This window comes from Typopeltis vanoorti, chromosome 1 (assembly GCF_054136105.1).
Source record: "Typopeltis vanoorti isolate ZY-2024b chromosome 1, IOZ_Tvanoo_1.0, whole genome shotgun sequence".
In the NCBI taxonomy this organism is placed as follows: domain Eukaryota; kingdom Metazoa; phylum Arthropoda; class Arachnida; order Uropygi; family Thelyphonidae; genus Typopeltis; species Typopeltis vanoorti.
Window position 1 is genome coordinate 109478311 of NC_143549.1, and position 17864 is coordinate 109496174.

Consider the following 17864-nt stretch of genomic DNA (forward strand, 5'->3'; position numbering starts at 1 on the left):
TGATACAATGCCCCATTGACACCATATAACTGCAGTGTATTGAATAGCTTCTCTCTTGGTACCTTGTCATATGCCTTTTCCAAATCGAAAAAAGTGAAGATCTGATCCTGACAGCCTCTATTTGGCCTGAATCCAGCTTTTTCTTCACCAAGTTTTTCTTCCACAATTCTTCTCAACCGTTTCTCAAGTATACTTGCATAGATCTTGCCAAGAACACTCAGTAGACAAATACCTCTGTAATTATCACATTGTTTTATTTCCCTTTTTTGTATATGGGTACTACGAGAGCTCTACTCCAATCATCGGGAATCCGTCCCTCTGTCCAGGCTTTCTGAACTATATGCAGTGCAGCCACTGTAAGACTTATACCACCATACCTCAGCATTTCTGGTCGAATATCATCTACTCCTGCTGCCTTTCCACATTTCAAGCCTTTGATGGCTTTTTCTACTTCAATTATGGATATGTATTCCTTACTGCATGCCTGGTCAGTGTTTTTTGCCACTGTGCTGTCATCACTGCTTGTTTCATTTAGCAGTTTTTCAAAGTAATTACTCCATACTTCAAGGATATCTTTTTCTACTGTTTTCAAGTCACCTTTATCATCTCTAACTCCTTTTACAGCACTCTTTCCTTCATTCCTAAGCTTCTTCAACAACCTCCAGAATATTTTGCCACCTTCTTGATATTTATTTTCTATATTCTTGCCAAAGTCCTCCCATGACTTTTGTTTAAGTAGTTATACACAGTGTTTAGCATTCTTGCATCTGTCTCTGCATTCTCTAAGAGCACAAGCTGACTTATTTGCCAGAAACTTTTGATATGCTTTCTTCTTTTCCTTCACTGCTGCTTTAACTTCCTGTATCCACCATGGAGTTCTGATTTTTCTATCCTTGCAGACAACTTCACCACATGCCTCTCTAGCTGAATCAATCAGTGCTTTTTTCAAGGCTTGCCACTGAATCTCCAAGGTTTGATTCCTGTTCTCAAACTCTTTCATTTTTTCTTCAATAATCTTTGTGTATTTTAGTCTACAGTTCACATTTAAGAGCTGTTCAACTTTTATTCGCTTTAAAACTTTCTTACATATCATTCTTTTCAATATGAAATTCAATTTTATCCTGCTCAAGACTAAATAGTGATCACTTCCAATTTCAAATCCTCTATACACTCGGGTGTCTTGCACCAGGGAGAAAACATCACTATCAACAATAACACAGTCAATGAGACTTTTCTTATTGAAATGTCTCATTGACTGTGTCTTCTTTTCCTTGATCACATGGAGCCACTTCTCTCCATGTGAATTTGTGCATGTTTTTATGTGGAACATGGTGTTAGTAATAACCATGTCCATGTCCTGAGCAGAAATCCAACAGATATTTGCCATTATTTCTCCAAATTTTCCCAAAATATTTTTGTATGTCTCACAATCATTTCCTACTCTGCTATTTAGATCCCCAACAAGGACCAACTTTTCCTTTTTCATTGTGTCAGTTACTTTTTCTAAAGCCTCAAAAAATTTAAAGCCTCAAAAAATTCCTCCACTTCTACCTTAGTAGAACCTTTTGTGGGACCATAGGCACAAATAAGTCTCATTGTCCAGTTCCCCATTCTCATATTTGTCCACATTACTCTACTTGAGACTGACTGTCATTTAAGAAGATTATCCTCGTATTATGTGTTGAATATTATGGCTACTCCTTCTTTTCCTTGATTGTCATTGCCTGAATATAACATTTTGAATTTATTGCTCAGAAAGATCTCACCAGTTTTTGTCTTTTTTGTTTCAGTCACCCCTATAATGTCAATGTGGTACTTATCTAATTCCTCAGCTAGCTCTATTTCTTTGCCATTGAGGCATCTTATGTTGATAGTACCGATCTTTAACTCTGGTGATGTTGAGTTCAGGTGTATTTTCAGATTTGTTCCAGTAGCTGACTTTTCGCTGTTCACCCTGGTTCCCTGGCGAAAACAATGGGGCCTTGTTTAACCGGGCGACGCCCCAGCCGGCATGAAATTTTGTCATGTTGTACCATCATTTTTTATTTTGGTTTAACCAATAAGAATACAATTTGGTCGGCTAAATCCCAAATTGCCAGCCCATCCTCCTCGTTCGTTCAGTATTCAAGTAGATACCCAAGAGGGTGCACCATGAGAAGGTGAGGATTGGACATTAGGTCAGAAGCCCAGGTCGGTTCTCCGCATTCCTTTAAAGGCTATGTGGAGGTCTCCTCTCAGTTATACAGCTTTGACCCTTAAGCACCCCATAAAAATAAAATAATATATATATATATATATATATATTATTTTATTTTATTTATGCAGATAAAAAATATTACCCATATATATATATATATATATATATATATATATATACAGGGTGTTCGGGATAAATTTGACATATTTATAATTAATTATATTTTTCCGTAAGTTACATGTATTAACACACACTTCTCTTCATTTAAAAGTTTGGACCCTTCTTCATTCATATACAAGATGTCAGAAAGGATGGATAGCTGGAACCCACCTGAATCATGGAAGAGAATAACTTGTATCATGATGATTCGTGCCCGCCATCAAAATAAGGATATTACGACTGCTGCCCAATGCTCCCTGAATACAGTAAAAACAATCAGGCATGAACTAGAGACTTGCAATGGTGACTACGAGGATGTAGCAAGAAGAAAGATCCCTAGCAGACGATCTGATTGCGTTCGTACAGCAGAATTCCTCGCAAATCTGCAGGAACAGGTGTTGAAGAACCCTGGCATTGGAATTCGGGCTTTGTTCGTGGAGTTGCTAACTGTAGTCAAGCCCTGGATAACAAGGGTAGCCAATGGTAGGCCGTATATATGGCAGCAGGATTCGGCCCCTTGCCAAACCTCTGGGAAAAGTCAAAAATGGTTGTCTGAAAATTTCTATGACTTCACCAGTCCAAATGTTTGGCCTTCAAACTCCCCAGACCTTAACCCCATGGATTATTTTGTATGGAGCGCAGTTGAAAAATACACCAATCGCACTTCCAGTAATACAAAAGCCCAGTTAATGGATAAAATTAAAACAGTTTTTGCGGCCCTTCCCAGGGAGACTGTAGCATCAGCTTGTTCGAGGTTCCGAAGCAGAATTGAAGCTGTGATCGATGCTAATGGTGGTTATTTTGAGTAAATCTTGTTGATAGTATTGTAATTAACTCTGCCTGTAATGTTTTTTTGTCAATTCATTAAATTTAATAGATACAAAGAAGATTTTCTTTTTCCTTACGAAACTGTCAAATTTATTCCGAACACCCTGTATATATATATATATATATGGGTAATATTTTTTTGTTAATAAATCTGTTTGCTCCATAACATATACCATTGTAGTTATTCAGTAGTTTAGTTTGACATTTCTCTTCTTAGCCCTGGTGTAGACAAGGCCAAGAAGAGAAATTGGCTCACTGGATGGCAATATTTTCTCAGGTATTTGTTCTAAAAATTAGTCTGGAAGGAGGGGTGAGATGCTTTATCTCTAAATTCACTAGTATATAAAAAATTTTGTATGTCAAATTTCAATTAGTTATCTTTTAAACAGATGGCAAATGCAAGGCATGGTAAAGATAAATAAGGCATGAAATAGCAATCACAGAAAACATATCTGAATGCAGATTTGATTACTAGGTTTTCAAAGAGATGAAAGCATTTTGGGATAAATCTAGAGAAGAGTAAGGTGGAGTCAGATCTCTGGAATGTTAAGTATGACGACAGACTGAGGGAATGCTATTTGCAAAGTCGGTTGGATAGAATAAGGAGAGGTGATATTATTGAGATATAAGTTCATGAAAGTACTAGATTAAAATGGAAGAAATTTTTCATGGAGTATAGGGAAACAGGGATAGAACAAGAGGCAATTGCTGGAAGTTTTATAAGAAGGATGCAACCAGAGTAACAAGAAGCAGGTTTTTTGAATGGGGAGTGGTTGATGAGTGAAACATTTCTTGAGATTGGTGTGTAGAAACTGAATTTGAGTCAATAGTTTATTGAGTATTACAAGGGACAATGAGGCCCTGCAATGATATGTCTTTGCCTTCATCAATGGCAATTAGACTTTAAGTGGATACTCAAACAGGACAGACTATATGATTAAGAAAAGATACATTGCTAAAAATGTATATATATATATATATATATATATATATAAATAATGTGAGGAACTTTTATCTGGTCTCTTTCAACTAAAGTTGAATTAGCTGGTCTCATATGAAGGTAGAGGGTTTTTTTCACCCAGAAACTTGTGTTTTTCATACTGCAGAACAGGCAAACCTGCCAGTAAACATGCGCAGCTACAGACATAGGACACATTGGAAGCATAGGGATAACTACCTTATCCTGGATACGGAAGCAGTTGAGTAAATAGAAAAATCCTCGACACCGCAAAGTAAAAGAGGAGGGAGAGAATAAGAAGAAATATATATACGGTCATCCCTTGACTTACTTCTGTTCGAGTTACGTCCTCTCGAAGATATGTATGTGATTCCATAAGAGAATAAATAACACTTTCGGCTATACTTTTGAACAAGACCCAAGTGAGTATAAGGTAAAGCATGCACAGTTGCAACAGAGCTTTCAGAGGCAACTTCCCTCGGCAGTCGTCATGTCTTCAACAGTTCCTCTGTTGATTTTGTGTTTGAGAAATGGGTTATTTGTGTATTTATTGTTAATTATTTCGATGTTTTGTGAAATATGGCCCATTATACACACACACACACACACACACACAATCATAAAACCTAGTAAAGAATCACAGAAAAAGAGGTGAGTAATTGATCTTGAAATGAAGTTGCAAGTTATACGAAGCTGGTAAGCCCGTCCATGCGATCGCACATGACTTCGATGGTCTCATTCTACAGTGACGACCATTTTGAAAAATGATCCTCACTGTAGAATAACCTTCAAAGGACCTTTGAAGAGGACCTGAACCAAAAGCACATAGCCCATAGCACTGTGACTATAACCGCTAAGGCACTAAGTCTCTTCAACATGTTGAAGGAGAAAGCAGAACCCGATTATCACTACGAATTCAACGCTTCTTCTGAGATTCATGAGATTCAAGCAGCGTTTTGCGCTGCATAATGTGAAAATGTATGGGAATCTGCAAGTGCTTGAGAAGGCTGCCAAGGAGCTTGTGGAAAAATTGGATAAAATTATTACGGAGGAAAATTATTTGCCGCAGGCAAATATTTAATATGAATGGGATGTCCTTGTCTCGGAAAAAAAAATGCCCAAGCAGACATTCATCCAAAAAAAGCTAAAATCTATACCTAGTTTCAAAGCTGTTAATGCCTATATTACAATTCTGTTACGGGTAATGTGGCTGGATATAAACTGAAACCATTTATGATATGGCACAGTGAGAATCCACGAATCTTCGAAACATTAGGAAGCATACTCCCAATTGCTTATCAGAGCATTAAGAAGTCGTGGATGACTCAAAAATTGTTTGAGGATACCTTAATTAACTATTATGCAAGTGAAATGGAAAGTTATTGTGTGAAAGAAAATGTAGAATTTAAAATTTTATTAATTCTAGACAATACTCCAGGTCATACTTGATCTTCACCAAGTTCAAGGTCATGTTTCTCCCTCCAAACACTGCTTCATTGATTCAACCGATGAATCGCAGACTTCTTGACGTTTTAAGGCTTATTATCTACAGAGAACTTTTTCACAAGCCATTTCTGCTACTGAAGGAAATGACCAGACTCTCCTGCAATTCTGGAAAACATTCAATATTTATCATGCTATTAAGAATATTGCTGTGGCTTGGGATGAGGTGACCTCTCAATGTATGAGTGGCTATGGAAAAAGACATTAAAAAAGGTTTGTGCATGATTTTGGAAGTTTGTAGTAGTAGCAAACAATCTGAATCTTGAAGTGAATGATGACAACATAATTCAACTCAGAGAAAGTTCTCCTAAAGAGTTAGGTGATTATTCTCCTGCTTAATAGTGGCAATAACACACAGTAGTTTATAACAAAGTTTAAAAATTAAAACGACAGCATATTTATTACGGTTAAGTCATTAACCCCTATAACTCTTTTGATTTAATGTATCGACTTACATCCTGCCGGATAAAACGGAACCTGAACGTAAGTTGACGGATGACCGTGTGTGTGTGTGTATGTATATATATATATATATATATATAATAAAATTTTTACCTTGGAGATATTGTATATTAGGATAACCAAGTTATTTTATAAACTGGGAAAAGACATTAAAAAGGTTATAGTAATACGGAGCCTTATCAACTTTACCTATAGAAGTTGCAACAAGGTGTTTTTATTTTTAATAAAAATCTCTGGAGGAGAATATAGATGTAATAAAAATTTTACCTTGGGGATATTGTATATTAGGATAACCAAGTTATTTTATAAACTTGGTTATTTTAACTCCTAATCCCAAGCATGCAAACAATTAAGTTTGTGCCTGAAACAAAGTTCAAGTCTAAAGATGATACAACACCAGGGCAAGATTATAAAAACCAAGTTTATAAAATAACTTGCTTGTCCTAATATACAATATCCCCAAGGTAAAAATTTTATTACATCTATATCTCCTCCAGAGATTTTTATTAAAAATAAAAACACCTTGTTGCAACTTCTATAGGTAAAGTTGATAAGGCTCCGTATTACTATAACCTTGGTATTTAGGGTCTAGCTACTCGCTGAGGAAACCTCAAAAAAGGTTGAAACCAGTCTGGGTAGTGACCCCATCCATAATGCATTGCAGTATATATCTTCTAGTGAGATGTGCTTTACATTATGGGAAAATACTAAGAATAGTGATCAGAGCTTTAACCACCTTTACAAGGAGTTGCCCTGGTGTTGTATCATCTTTAGACTTGAACTTTGTTTCAGGTGCAAACTTAATTGTTTGCATACTTGGGATTAGGAGTTAAAATAACCAAGTTTATAAAATAACTTGGTTATCCTAATATATATATATATGTAGAAAGTTTTTTTACCTTGGGTATACTATACATTAAAGATACCAAGCAATTTTATAAACTTGGTTTTAATCCTTTCTTCCCAAGTAAAAAAACAAGCAGATAAGCCAAGTTTGTGCCTGAAGTATTTTTAGGTCTTTCTACATCTTTCTCTCATCCTGAGATTTTTATTTAATAAGGTCAAAGCACCTTGTGGCCACTCGTATAGTTGGCAGCTCTGGGTCTGGCTCCCACTGATGTGCTTTTGCGCAGAAATGGTCCCTTTCCTTGAGGCATGAGAGACTGCTTGGGGTGGGTTTTTGCTTGTCTCTAAGTGGCACCACCGCTGAGATTATGGCTTTGTCTGGTGGTGGAGTGAGCCTGCCACTGGGTAGAGGCAATGCTGAGAATTCTTGGTGACAGCATGAGCCTGTCACTGAGTGGAACAATCCTTCAGTCACTCATAGGGAGTGCCCGGGGGATTCCCTAATTTTTAGAGAGGTCTTTACTTAAACAGCACCTCAATAAAGGTCGAAACCGGTCTGGGCAGTGGCCCCTCCCTTAATGCATAGCATCATACATGTCTGTAAGAAGATGTGCTTTGCATTTTGGGAGATACTAAGGCAAGTGATCAGAGCTTATTCCACCTTTACCACAAGTTGCCTCAGACCTGAAAATACTTCAGGTGCAAACTTGGCTTACTTGCTTGTTTGCTTACTTGGGAAAAAAGGATAAAAACCAAGTTTATAAAATTGCTTGGTATCTTTAACGTATATTTTATACCCAAGGTAAAAAACTTTCTACATCTTTCTCTCATCCTGAGATTTTTATTTAATAAGGTCAAAGCACCTTGTGGTGACTCGTATAGTTGGTGGGTCTGGCTCCCACTGATGTGCTTTTGTGCAGAGGTGGTCCCTTTCCTTGAGGCATGAGAGACTCTGCTTGGGGTGGGTTTTTGCCTGTCTCTGAGTGGCACCACTGCTGAGATTATGGCTCTGTCTGGTGGTGAGGTGAGTCTGCCACTGGGTAGAGCCAATTCTCAGAAGTTCTTCTTGATGACGGCAAGACCCTGTCACTGAGTGGAACAATGATGAGTCGGACAATCCTTTGGTGGCTCATAGGGAGTGGTCTGGGGGATTGCCTAACTTTTAGAGATGGCTTTACTTAAACAGCACCTCAATAAAGGTCAAAACCAGTCTAGGCAGTGGCCCCCTCCCTTAATGCATAGCATCATACATGTCTGCAAGAAGATGTGCTTTTGCATTATGGGAGATACTAAGGCAAGTGATCAGAGCTTATTCCACCTTTACCACAAGTTGCATCAGACCTGAAAACACTTATATATATATATATATATATAATAAACTGAATATTTTAGTCTCTTACCTATCTGTCCCATTCCCACAATACCAACAACAGCATCTTTCAGGCCTTGACCACAAAGCCAAAGTGGACTCCAAGCATATTTCCACTCACCACTAATATATAAAAGAAAAGATTTTTCATATTGCACTTGCTATCAAAATAAACCTGGAATAAACTATACTTTTAAGGTTTATATTATTATTATTATTATTATGATTTAGGTCTCCATGGAATCACAATCCTCATCGTGGGAGATCCACTCTAGAAAACAGTCTATCATACCACTCCTTGAACCTACTGATGACCGTTTGGACTCACCACTATGAGGCAATGCATTCCACAGTTCAACCATCCTCCATGCAAAGAAACCACTCCCTACCCTCTTACTTACAACTTCCTTTCATAACTTTGAGGAGCGGCCCCTTGTTCTCATTCTGTTTCGCCAAGCGAAAGAATTCCCCACTGTCAACCCCACGACTACCTCATAACAGTTCAAAAGTTTTAATCATACCACCTCTCCTTCTTCTATCTACCAAACTCGGCAATCGATATTCCCTCAGCCTACCCTCATAACTAACGCTGGACAGTCCTAATATCATCTTTGTTATCTGCCTCTGCACCCTTTCCATGGTTAATTTATACCCTTCAAATCCTGGGGACCAAATTTGAGCTTATACTTGCATTGCCAGGTATCTCACTGTGGGAGACCCTCCTCCCCCATTCTTTTCTTACAATACTCATCATCATTGTTTATTTATGATTTTACAATTATAAATAGGGAAACCAATCAAAACAAATAAGTAGTTTGTGTACACTAAGATAGGACTTGAAGGTTCTAACATCAATAAGAAGAAAAAGAAATGACTCAAGTTAAATATGAAGATGTCACATCAAATAAGTGGTATCAGCAGAACTAGCTATAGATCCACGAATGATCTGCTATGTTTGTATAAAAATGATAGAAATGAAAGAAACAAGCAAATGAAATGGTTGCATTAATTGAGTCTGTTCACCCAAGGATTGTTGGAATAAGTTAAACATGGTTGGATGAAGATAACATTCTGACAAGAACAGAGATGGAAGGGGTATGATGTGTTTCATGAAGATAGAAAGGTAAAAAGAGGGAGGGAGTGCTACTGATAATAGAGAAAGAGTTATGACCATAAAAAGTAGAGATGCAAGAGGGAAATAGAGCCAGTGGTTTTGAGGCAGTCTGGTATGAGATAGAAGTGAATAGAATAAAATTCTTTTAGTCGGATGTTGTAATAGACCTGGTATTGTGGATGGTAGTGATCATGAAATGTATATTCAAACTAGCCAGGCAATAAGAAAAGGGTGATCATTATGGGTGATTTTAATTATAGCAATATAGACTGGGATGATGAAATAGTAAATGAAAGTGAAGGAAATGAGTTTTTGAGGGACAACTACTTCAGACAGTATGTAACAGAAGGCACATGAGGATTTATTTATTTTTTTTTATTTGATCATCTCATCAGAGGATATAATTATAAATATAATTGTCAAATCACTCACCAGTTGGTGAGTGACCATGAAGTGATTAACTCTATGGTTGCCAGCAGTGTGAGGACCTCTGTGAGAAAAGGGTATATGTGGAACTACAAGGTGGAGCTAGGAGTTAGCTGGAAAGGAGATCATTGCAGCTTAGGGGATATTCAAGAACTGTCTAGTAGAAGCAATGTCTAAATGTATTCCAAGGGTCAGAAGGTTAAATAAGGTGGATGTGAAAGGGATGAATGAAGAGATTTAGCATTCGATACGGATGAAATAGGCATTGCTATAAGAAAATGGTAAATTGGTATAAGAACAACCACTGCATAAGATATAGTGGAGATACTTAATGAGCAGTTCATAAAAGTCTTTCATTCTTGTGAATGTGACATCATGGAGAGTTTGAGAGCAGTTGATGATGATGAGGAGGCAAGACTGACTACTATAAGTGAGCAAGAGGTATATGAGGAAATTGAGCAAATTTGATGTTAATAAGGCTGGGAGACTTGATAATATATCACCACGTATTCTGAAGGAATGTGCCAGGGAGCTGACATCTGCTTTGACATATTTTTTTAATGAGTCTTGCACTGGATCGAGTTCCAAAAAAGTAGAAGGACAAGCTTGTGCAGCTTTATAAAGGAGGTGATAGAACTCAAGCAACAAATTATAGGCCTATCTGTGGATATCAGATGTTGTAGTTAATGTGTTGGAGAGGCTTGTGAGAACCAGGATCCAGAATTGGGTTGACAACAATGTCATTATCAACAAATTCGTGCTGTCCATGAACAATATTGATGGATCACATGAATTTGCTAAAGGGGAGGTCATGTTTTAGTAATCTACTTACTTATTACAATAAGGTGATGGCTTTACTTGACAGAGGAGAAGGTTAGATTTTTGCAAATGCTTTCGATAGATTATTGCATGAATAGTTGATAGTCAAACTGGAGCAGATGGGGGTTGGATATGAAGCCAGAAAAAGAAAGAACAATAATGGAAAGATGACATTGATTGGAGAAAATGGCATAAAGACAGCTGTTGCAGAATGTGTGGTGGAGATACTTAATGAGAAGTTCATAAAGATCTTTCAATCTTGTGAATGTGACTTCATGGAAGATTGAGAGCAGTTGATGATGGGGAGGAGAGACTAACTGTAAGTGAGCAAGAGGTGTATGGGGAGTTGAGTACACTAGATGATAATAAGGCTGTGGGACTTGATAATATATCACCACGTATTCTGAAGGAATGTGCCAAGGAGTTGACACCTGCCTTGACATATTTTTTTAATATGAGTCTTGTACTCAGTGAATTTCCTAAGGAGTGGAAGGAGGGAAAGATTGTGCCACTTCATAAAGGAGGTGATCAAACTCAAGCATCAAACTATAGGCGTATCTGTGTGTCAGGTATTGTGGTTAAGTTGTTGGAGAAGCTTGTGAGAACTAGGATCCATAATTGGGTTGACAACAATGGTATTATCATTGGACAGCATGGATTTGCTAAAGGGAGGTCATGTTTTAGTAATCTACTTACTTATTACAATAAGTAAGTAGATTACTAAAATAATAATTTTAGATAAGGATCTAAAATTTAGAGGATACATCGCCAAAATTGAGAAGACAACACAAAGGCTTCTGGGAATGATGCACAGGACACTGACTTGTAGAAGTAGGGAGATTCTTGTTCCATTGTATAAGGCTTTGATTAGGCCACACATGTACTATTGTGCCCAGATTTGGTCACCTAGTTTTCAGAAGGATGAAGAGAGATATTGGAGAGGGTCCAGAGGCGACTGACTAAGATAGTTTCTAACCTCTGGAATGTCGAGTATGAGGAAAGATGAGAAGATGCAACTTGCAGAGTCTGGTGGACAGGAGGAGGAGGAGGAGGAGGAGATATGATAGAGACCTACAAGTGGTTGTTATAGGATCAATGCAGGAGAGGTTCTACAGAAAATAGTGGGAGATCAGGGGAGAACCAGAGGTCATCCCTGGAAGCTGTATAAGGAGGGTGTGAGTAGGAGGAGTGAGAAGCAGGTTTTTTTCATGCAAAGTTGTGAATGATTGGAATGCCTTACCTGAGATTGTGGTGCCTGCAGAGAATTTGAGTGTGTTTAAAGCACGGTATGATGAGATGTGTGTTTGGTAAAAGGACCTCCTAGATTAGTCTTTGACTCCATGGGGTCTTGGAGTAATAATAATAATAATAATTAGATTAGAGCAGGGTATTCAACCTTTCAGACAGTGCAGGTTGCATTAAAAATTTCAATGAAGCCTGCAGGCCACTAAGCTATACTGCGGTATTTAAAATTGTAAGAATTGTATTTAGAACTGTACATTTGATACGTTACATAAAATCCTATAAAAATAAACAAATTGAGCTTTAAGAGCGTAGGTAGAAGTCAAGTTCATGATAAGTAAATACAACCAATACTTGAAAAAAGATAATTTAATGAAGAAAAACATTCATTTTTTTTACAATGTCAATGGACAACTTGGCAATGTTTTTCCTTGACCAGCTTGTCGATGTTGGCATCAATGTTGGAAGTCACTATGCGCAGGGTATTCTCAAGATGTTAGTCCATAATCTGAGTTCTTGTCTTATATTTCACATGCTTCATTCTGGAGAAGAACTGCTCACATAAGTACAGTGGTGCCTCGTACTTCGAACGCTTCTAACTTCAAACATTCCAGAGTTCAAACGCTTGAGAACACAAGAAATTTGATTCGCAGTTCGAACGCCATTTCTAAGTTTGAACTATAGTCCAGGAACTCAGAGTCATATAGCATTAGACAGTTTTGGCACACCATTGCGCATGCTTCTCCCCCACTAATTTCCCTCACTCACTTCCCCGTGCCTGCGCAGTGTGTGTCTGTCTCAGTCCACAGTGCGTTGTCCCTTACTACACAGCCTATTAATTGCGCAATACGTTTGTGTAGAGAATTTTTAACTGTTTTTGGCATTTTTTTAATTGCCCACGGCATCCAATAATGTAGAAAGAACAAAACCTAAAAGAAAAGTTGCAGTATCGACAATTGAGATGAAAAAAGAAATTATCATGAAACATGAAAGCTGTGCACGTTTGATGGATCTGGAGACGATGTTTTAATATGTCAAAGTCAATGATAAGTAGCATTCTTAAGAATAAGGAAGCAATAAAAGCAGCAAATGACAACATTGACATCCAGGAGATCACATGTTATTGAAGAGATGGAAAAACTCCTTTTAATGTGGATAAACGAGAAATGATTACGTGGTGACGTTATTACTGAGAGAATTATTTGTGAGAAAGTCAAACATCTGCACAGTGAACTTAAGAAATGCACACCTGAGACCAGTACTGAAAATGGGGAGTTTAAAGGAAGTAGAGGCTGGTTCGATAAATTCAAAAAACGAACCGGGGTCCATAGTGTTGTCATGCACAGAGAGGCTGCGAGTGCAGATGTAGAAGAAGCGGACAAATTTGTAAAAACCTTTAAGGAGTGAGGGATTTGTATCTCAACAGGTTTTAATTGCGATGAAACAGGTTTTTTTGGAAAAAAATGTCCAAAAGAACCTATATCACAAAAGAAGAAAAGACAGCACCAGGATATAAACTTATGAAAGATAGAATTACTTTGCTGCTTTGTGGTAATGCTAGTGGAGACTGTAAAATAAAGTCTTTGATCGTTTACCATTCTGAAAATCCATGCGTTTTTAAAAAGAACAACGTCATAAAGAGCAAATCCGGTATTAAGTGGAGGGCCAACACAAAAGCGTGGGCTACCAGAGAGTTTTTCACTGAGTGAATTTATCAAGATTTGCTTCCACTGTAAAAGCTTATCTTACTGAAAAAAAAAAATCTATGATTTCCAATGATGGACAATGCTCCTGCTCATCCCTCAAATTTAGAGGATGATTTAGTTGGTGAATACAGTTTCATCAAGATAAAGTTTTTGCCACCCAATACCACTTCTATCATACAACCCATGGACCAGCAAGTGATTTCAAACTTCAAAAAAATTGTATATTAAGGCTATGTTTCAAAAGTGCTTTGAAATAACCAATGCCACAGAACTGACTCTTAAAGAATTTTGGAAAGAGCATTACGAGATTCTTCATTGCTTAAGGATCGTCGATAAGGCATGGAAAGTTTCTATTAAAACAATGAATTCTGCTTGGAAAAAACTCTGGCCAGATTGTATTTCAGTCAGTGAAGCAGTAAGCTGTGAAGAAGAGTCTGTTGTAAATGAAATTGTGTCTTTGGATAAAGCTATGGGATTAGAGGTGAGTGATGAGGATGCAGAGGAGTTAATAGATGTTCATAAAACCGAACTCAGCACAGAAGAACTTCAACATCTTCATGATCAACAACAAAAAGAAGTGGAAAAAGAAATTTTTATGGAAGAGAAGGATGCATTTCCAATGCCGACCTTCAAGAATTGTTCTCTGTTTGGGTTAGAACACAAGCTATTGTGGAAAAATGGCACCCTAATAACACAGTAATGACCAAATATCAACTTATTCGATGAAAACATGATGGGTTATTTTAAAAATATCAAAGAAAATCGTCAGCGCCAAACAACAGTAGATAGATTCTTCTCTGCAGAAAAAAGAGAATGTGAATCAGCATTCTCAACTCCAGCTAAGAAGCAGAAAGAAGACACTTAACAATGGAAGCATTATTTTCGTCTTTGTGAATTTTATATTAAAAAAATATTCTTCACTGTTATTTTTATGTTGTAATAATTAAAATTAATAAAATAAATAAGATTATTTTGTTTAATTTTTTCTAAGTTATTAACATTAATAAAATCTAAAATAGATAAAAAAATTATTGAAATTTTTTGGATATGGGAACGGATTATTTTGCTTTCCATTATTTCTTATGTAAAATCTTGATTCAGACTTCAAACGGGTTTCTGGAACGAATTAAATACGAACTACAAGGCACCACTGTATGTGCTTCCTAACAAAGCGCACATCTTCAAAGCATGCCGGCAAAAATTAGGGAATGCATCCTCAGAAATGTAGTCTTTGTAAAATGTAAGCAAGGGCACATGGAATAATTTTTCTCTCAAAGAAGAGTTGTTTTGGAGTTCAAGCAGCTCCATTTGCACAGAGTCTGGCATTTCAGCAGCATTGACACTGAATGGCATTGAAAATAAATCTAAAGAAGACTAAAGAAATCTAAAGAAAATAGTATATAGAAAGTAAAGAAAATAAAGAAAAAAGAAAATAAAGAAAATAGTGGGAGATCAGGGGAGAACCAGAGGTCATCCCTGGAAACTGTATAAAGAGGGTGTGAGTAGGGGAGTGAGAGGCAGGTTTTTTTCGTGCAGAGTTGTGAATGATTGGAATGCCTTGCCTGAGAGTGTGGTGTCTGCAAGGAGTTTGAATGTGTTTAAGACCCGGTATGATGAGATGTGTGTGAGATAAAAGGACCTCCTAGATGAGTCTTTGACTCCATGAGGTCTTGTTTAATAATAATAATAATAATAATAATAATAAAATAAATCTAAAGAGTTGGTTATGAAAATCACAAAATCTCTCTTCGTGCTCACTTTGCAACACGGCTAATTTTGTAGCGTATTCATCAAGAGACGAACGGTTCAACTCAGCGAGCAGATGAAAATGAGTTGTCTTATTTTTGCGAGTTGTGCCTCCCAAAGTTTGAGCTTGGCCACAAAAGCTTGGATGTGATCAAACAGAGTGTGCACCAGTTGATCTTTGAATTTTAGCAGTGTATTTAGGTCATTCATATGCAATGAGATGTCGGTCACAAAGGCAAAGTCTATCATCCACTTCGGATCGTTAAATTCTGCAATTCAGATTCCCCTGGTTTGCATGAACTGCTTATTTCGCTCCTTAAGTCAAAGACTCTTTTAAGAACATTCCCTCTGCTCAACCAATGCACATCACTATAATAAACCACCTCGCCATGTTTTGCTTTGCACGTTTGGGTCAAAAACTCTTGGAACTGATGATGATTCAATCCTCTTGCCCTAATAATGTTGACAACAGTCACAATAACTTTCATGACATTCTCAAATCCAATAGTTTTTGCATACAAATTCTGCTGGATTAAACAGTGGTAATGGATGAAATCTTTTCCTTCTAGTTCCGGTTCTTTCCATAGCAGCGCAACAAAACCCTTCGTTCCTTCCCACCATAGCAGGGGCACCATCAGTTACCACACCCTCGAGGTTGGTTAAGCTGAAGGCGAAACGCTGGAGTGTTTTCTTGGTGGCTTCAAGAATATCAGTGCCTTTCATCGTTCCCTTCATAGGTACAAGTGCTAGCAGTTCTTCTGTCACATTGAATTGTTGATCAATGCCACGGACAAAGATAGCCAGTTGTACTGTGTCCTTCACATCTAAAGCAAATGAATAAGGCGTCAATTCAGATGACCGTTTTTTTTTTAAAGTTCCTTCAATGTCACTGGCAAGTTCTTCGACATGTCATGCTACAGTTACTCCAGACAAACTCGGTTTTTTAAATGCTTCCTTATTATTTGGGCACAGAATATCCCCAGCAGTGATGAGACACTCAAAACTTGCCATCAAAGAAGGCTTTTGATTTTTTAGAAATTTTTTCAGCTATTACATAACTTACTTTGACGCATGATTCGCTCTTTTCCCTCTGCCTTTTAAAACGTACCCTGCTGGCATTTTAAATCAATTTGGAGATGGTTCACTTTGTTCACATGAAGCTGCCCTTGAAGGTGATCGAAATTGGACGCATGCTTTGTCTCATAGTGTCGATTTATATTGTATTCTTTTGATACTGGCACTGACTCACGACAAATTAAACACACTGGCTTATCGTCGATTGGTACAAAAAAGTACAAATTTGTCCACTTTTCAATAAAAACCTGAAAAGAATCACCTGATTTACGCTTTTTACTCATAGATGCCATAGTGATGGAAGGTGAACCCAAAAAATGACCCAAAATGGCTGTGTAACAGTTATTATCCACTGAATATGTCTCACATTAATGAAAAAAAAAGTCTGTCTGTCTGTGTTCACTGGGCATCTACAGATGCCGTATGGTCACTCCAATGCTTGATGATGTTCCACACGGCCTCGCCATGTAGTCCTGTTGTTTGCCCTTCTGGCAGCCTCAACTCTCTGAAGATCAGTCACTCCACATGCACTATCCATCCATCCATCTCATTGATGGTCTACCCCTGCCTCTTTTTCCAGGAACTTTACCTTCTATTACTGTTCTGAGAAATCCTCCTTCCATCCTTTCTATGTGTCCAAAATATTTTAACTTTCTTCTGTCAATATCCTTAAGGAGCCTTAAAGTTCTACTAATCGTTTCTAACACCCATTCATTTGCATGCCTTTCAGTGTATGATATCCTCAACATCCTTCTGTAACACCACATCTCAAAAACAGATATCTGTTTCTTATCTGACTTCTTTAGGTTTCAAGTCTCGCATCCATAAGTCGCTGATGGAAAAAACAACTGCATCTAAAATCCTCAACTTTGTTCCCATGGAGATAGATCCATCCTTCCAGATTTTAGACAGGTCTCTGACTGTTGTTTTAGCTATTCCTAACCTTTTTCTGATATCTTCTGAACACCAATTCTTCACATTAATAATGGCTCCCAGGTACTCAAACTTGCTGACTTGCTCAATTCTTTCCCCATTAAAATACATTTGTTTCTCAAGAGCTTCTCTGTTTGTTTTTCCTTTGAGAACCATGATCTTTGTCTTGCTAGAATTGAGTTGAAGTCCTCTGTTATTACTGATCTTGTTAACTTTGTCAAGAATTAGTCCTAGTTCTTCCATGTCATTACAAAGTAGTACTGTATCATCAGCGTACCTCAGATTACTGATCAATCTACCTCCTATCATAATTCCTGTCCTGAGCTCATCCAATACTTCACGCATGATGTCCTCTGCATATATACTAAAGAAGTGAGGAGAAAGTAAACATCCTTGTCTAACTCCTTTTCCAACTTGAAGCCAGTCAGTCAATCTAACACCTGTTCTTACTGTGGCTTCTGCTCCTTATGCAAGTTGGCTAT

The 17864-nt window shown here is 37.5% G+C and overlaps 1 protein-coding gene across 1 annotated transcript in view; it reads right to left on the reverse strand.

Annotated features, from left to right (window-relative positions):
• LOC150110306 (glyoxylate reductase/hydroxypyruvate reductase-like) overlaps nt 1-17864 on the reverse strand; it is a 207802-nt gene that overhangs the window by 124575 nt on the left and 65363 nt on the right. The window contains exon 5 of the mRNA XM_090392751.1: nt 8354-8445. Coding sequence (XP_090248877.1) covers nt 8354-8445 — 92 coding nt within the window. The remainder of the gene's footprint in view (nt 1-8353; nt 8446-17864) is intronic.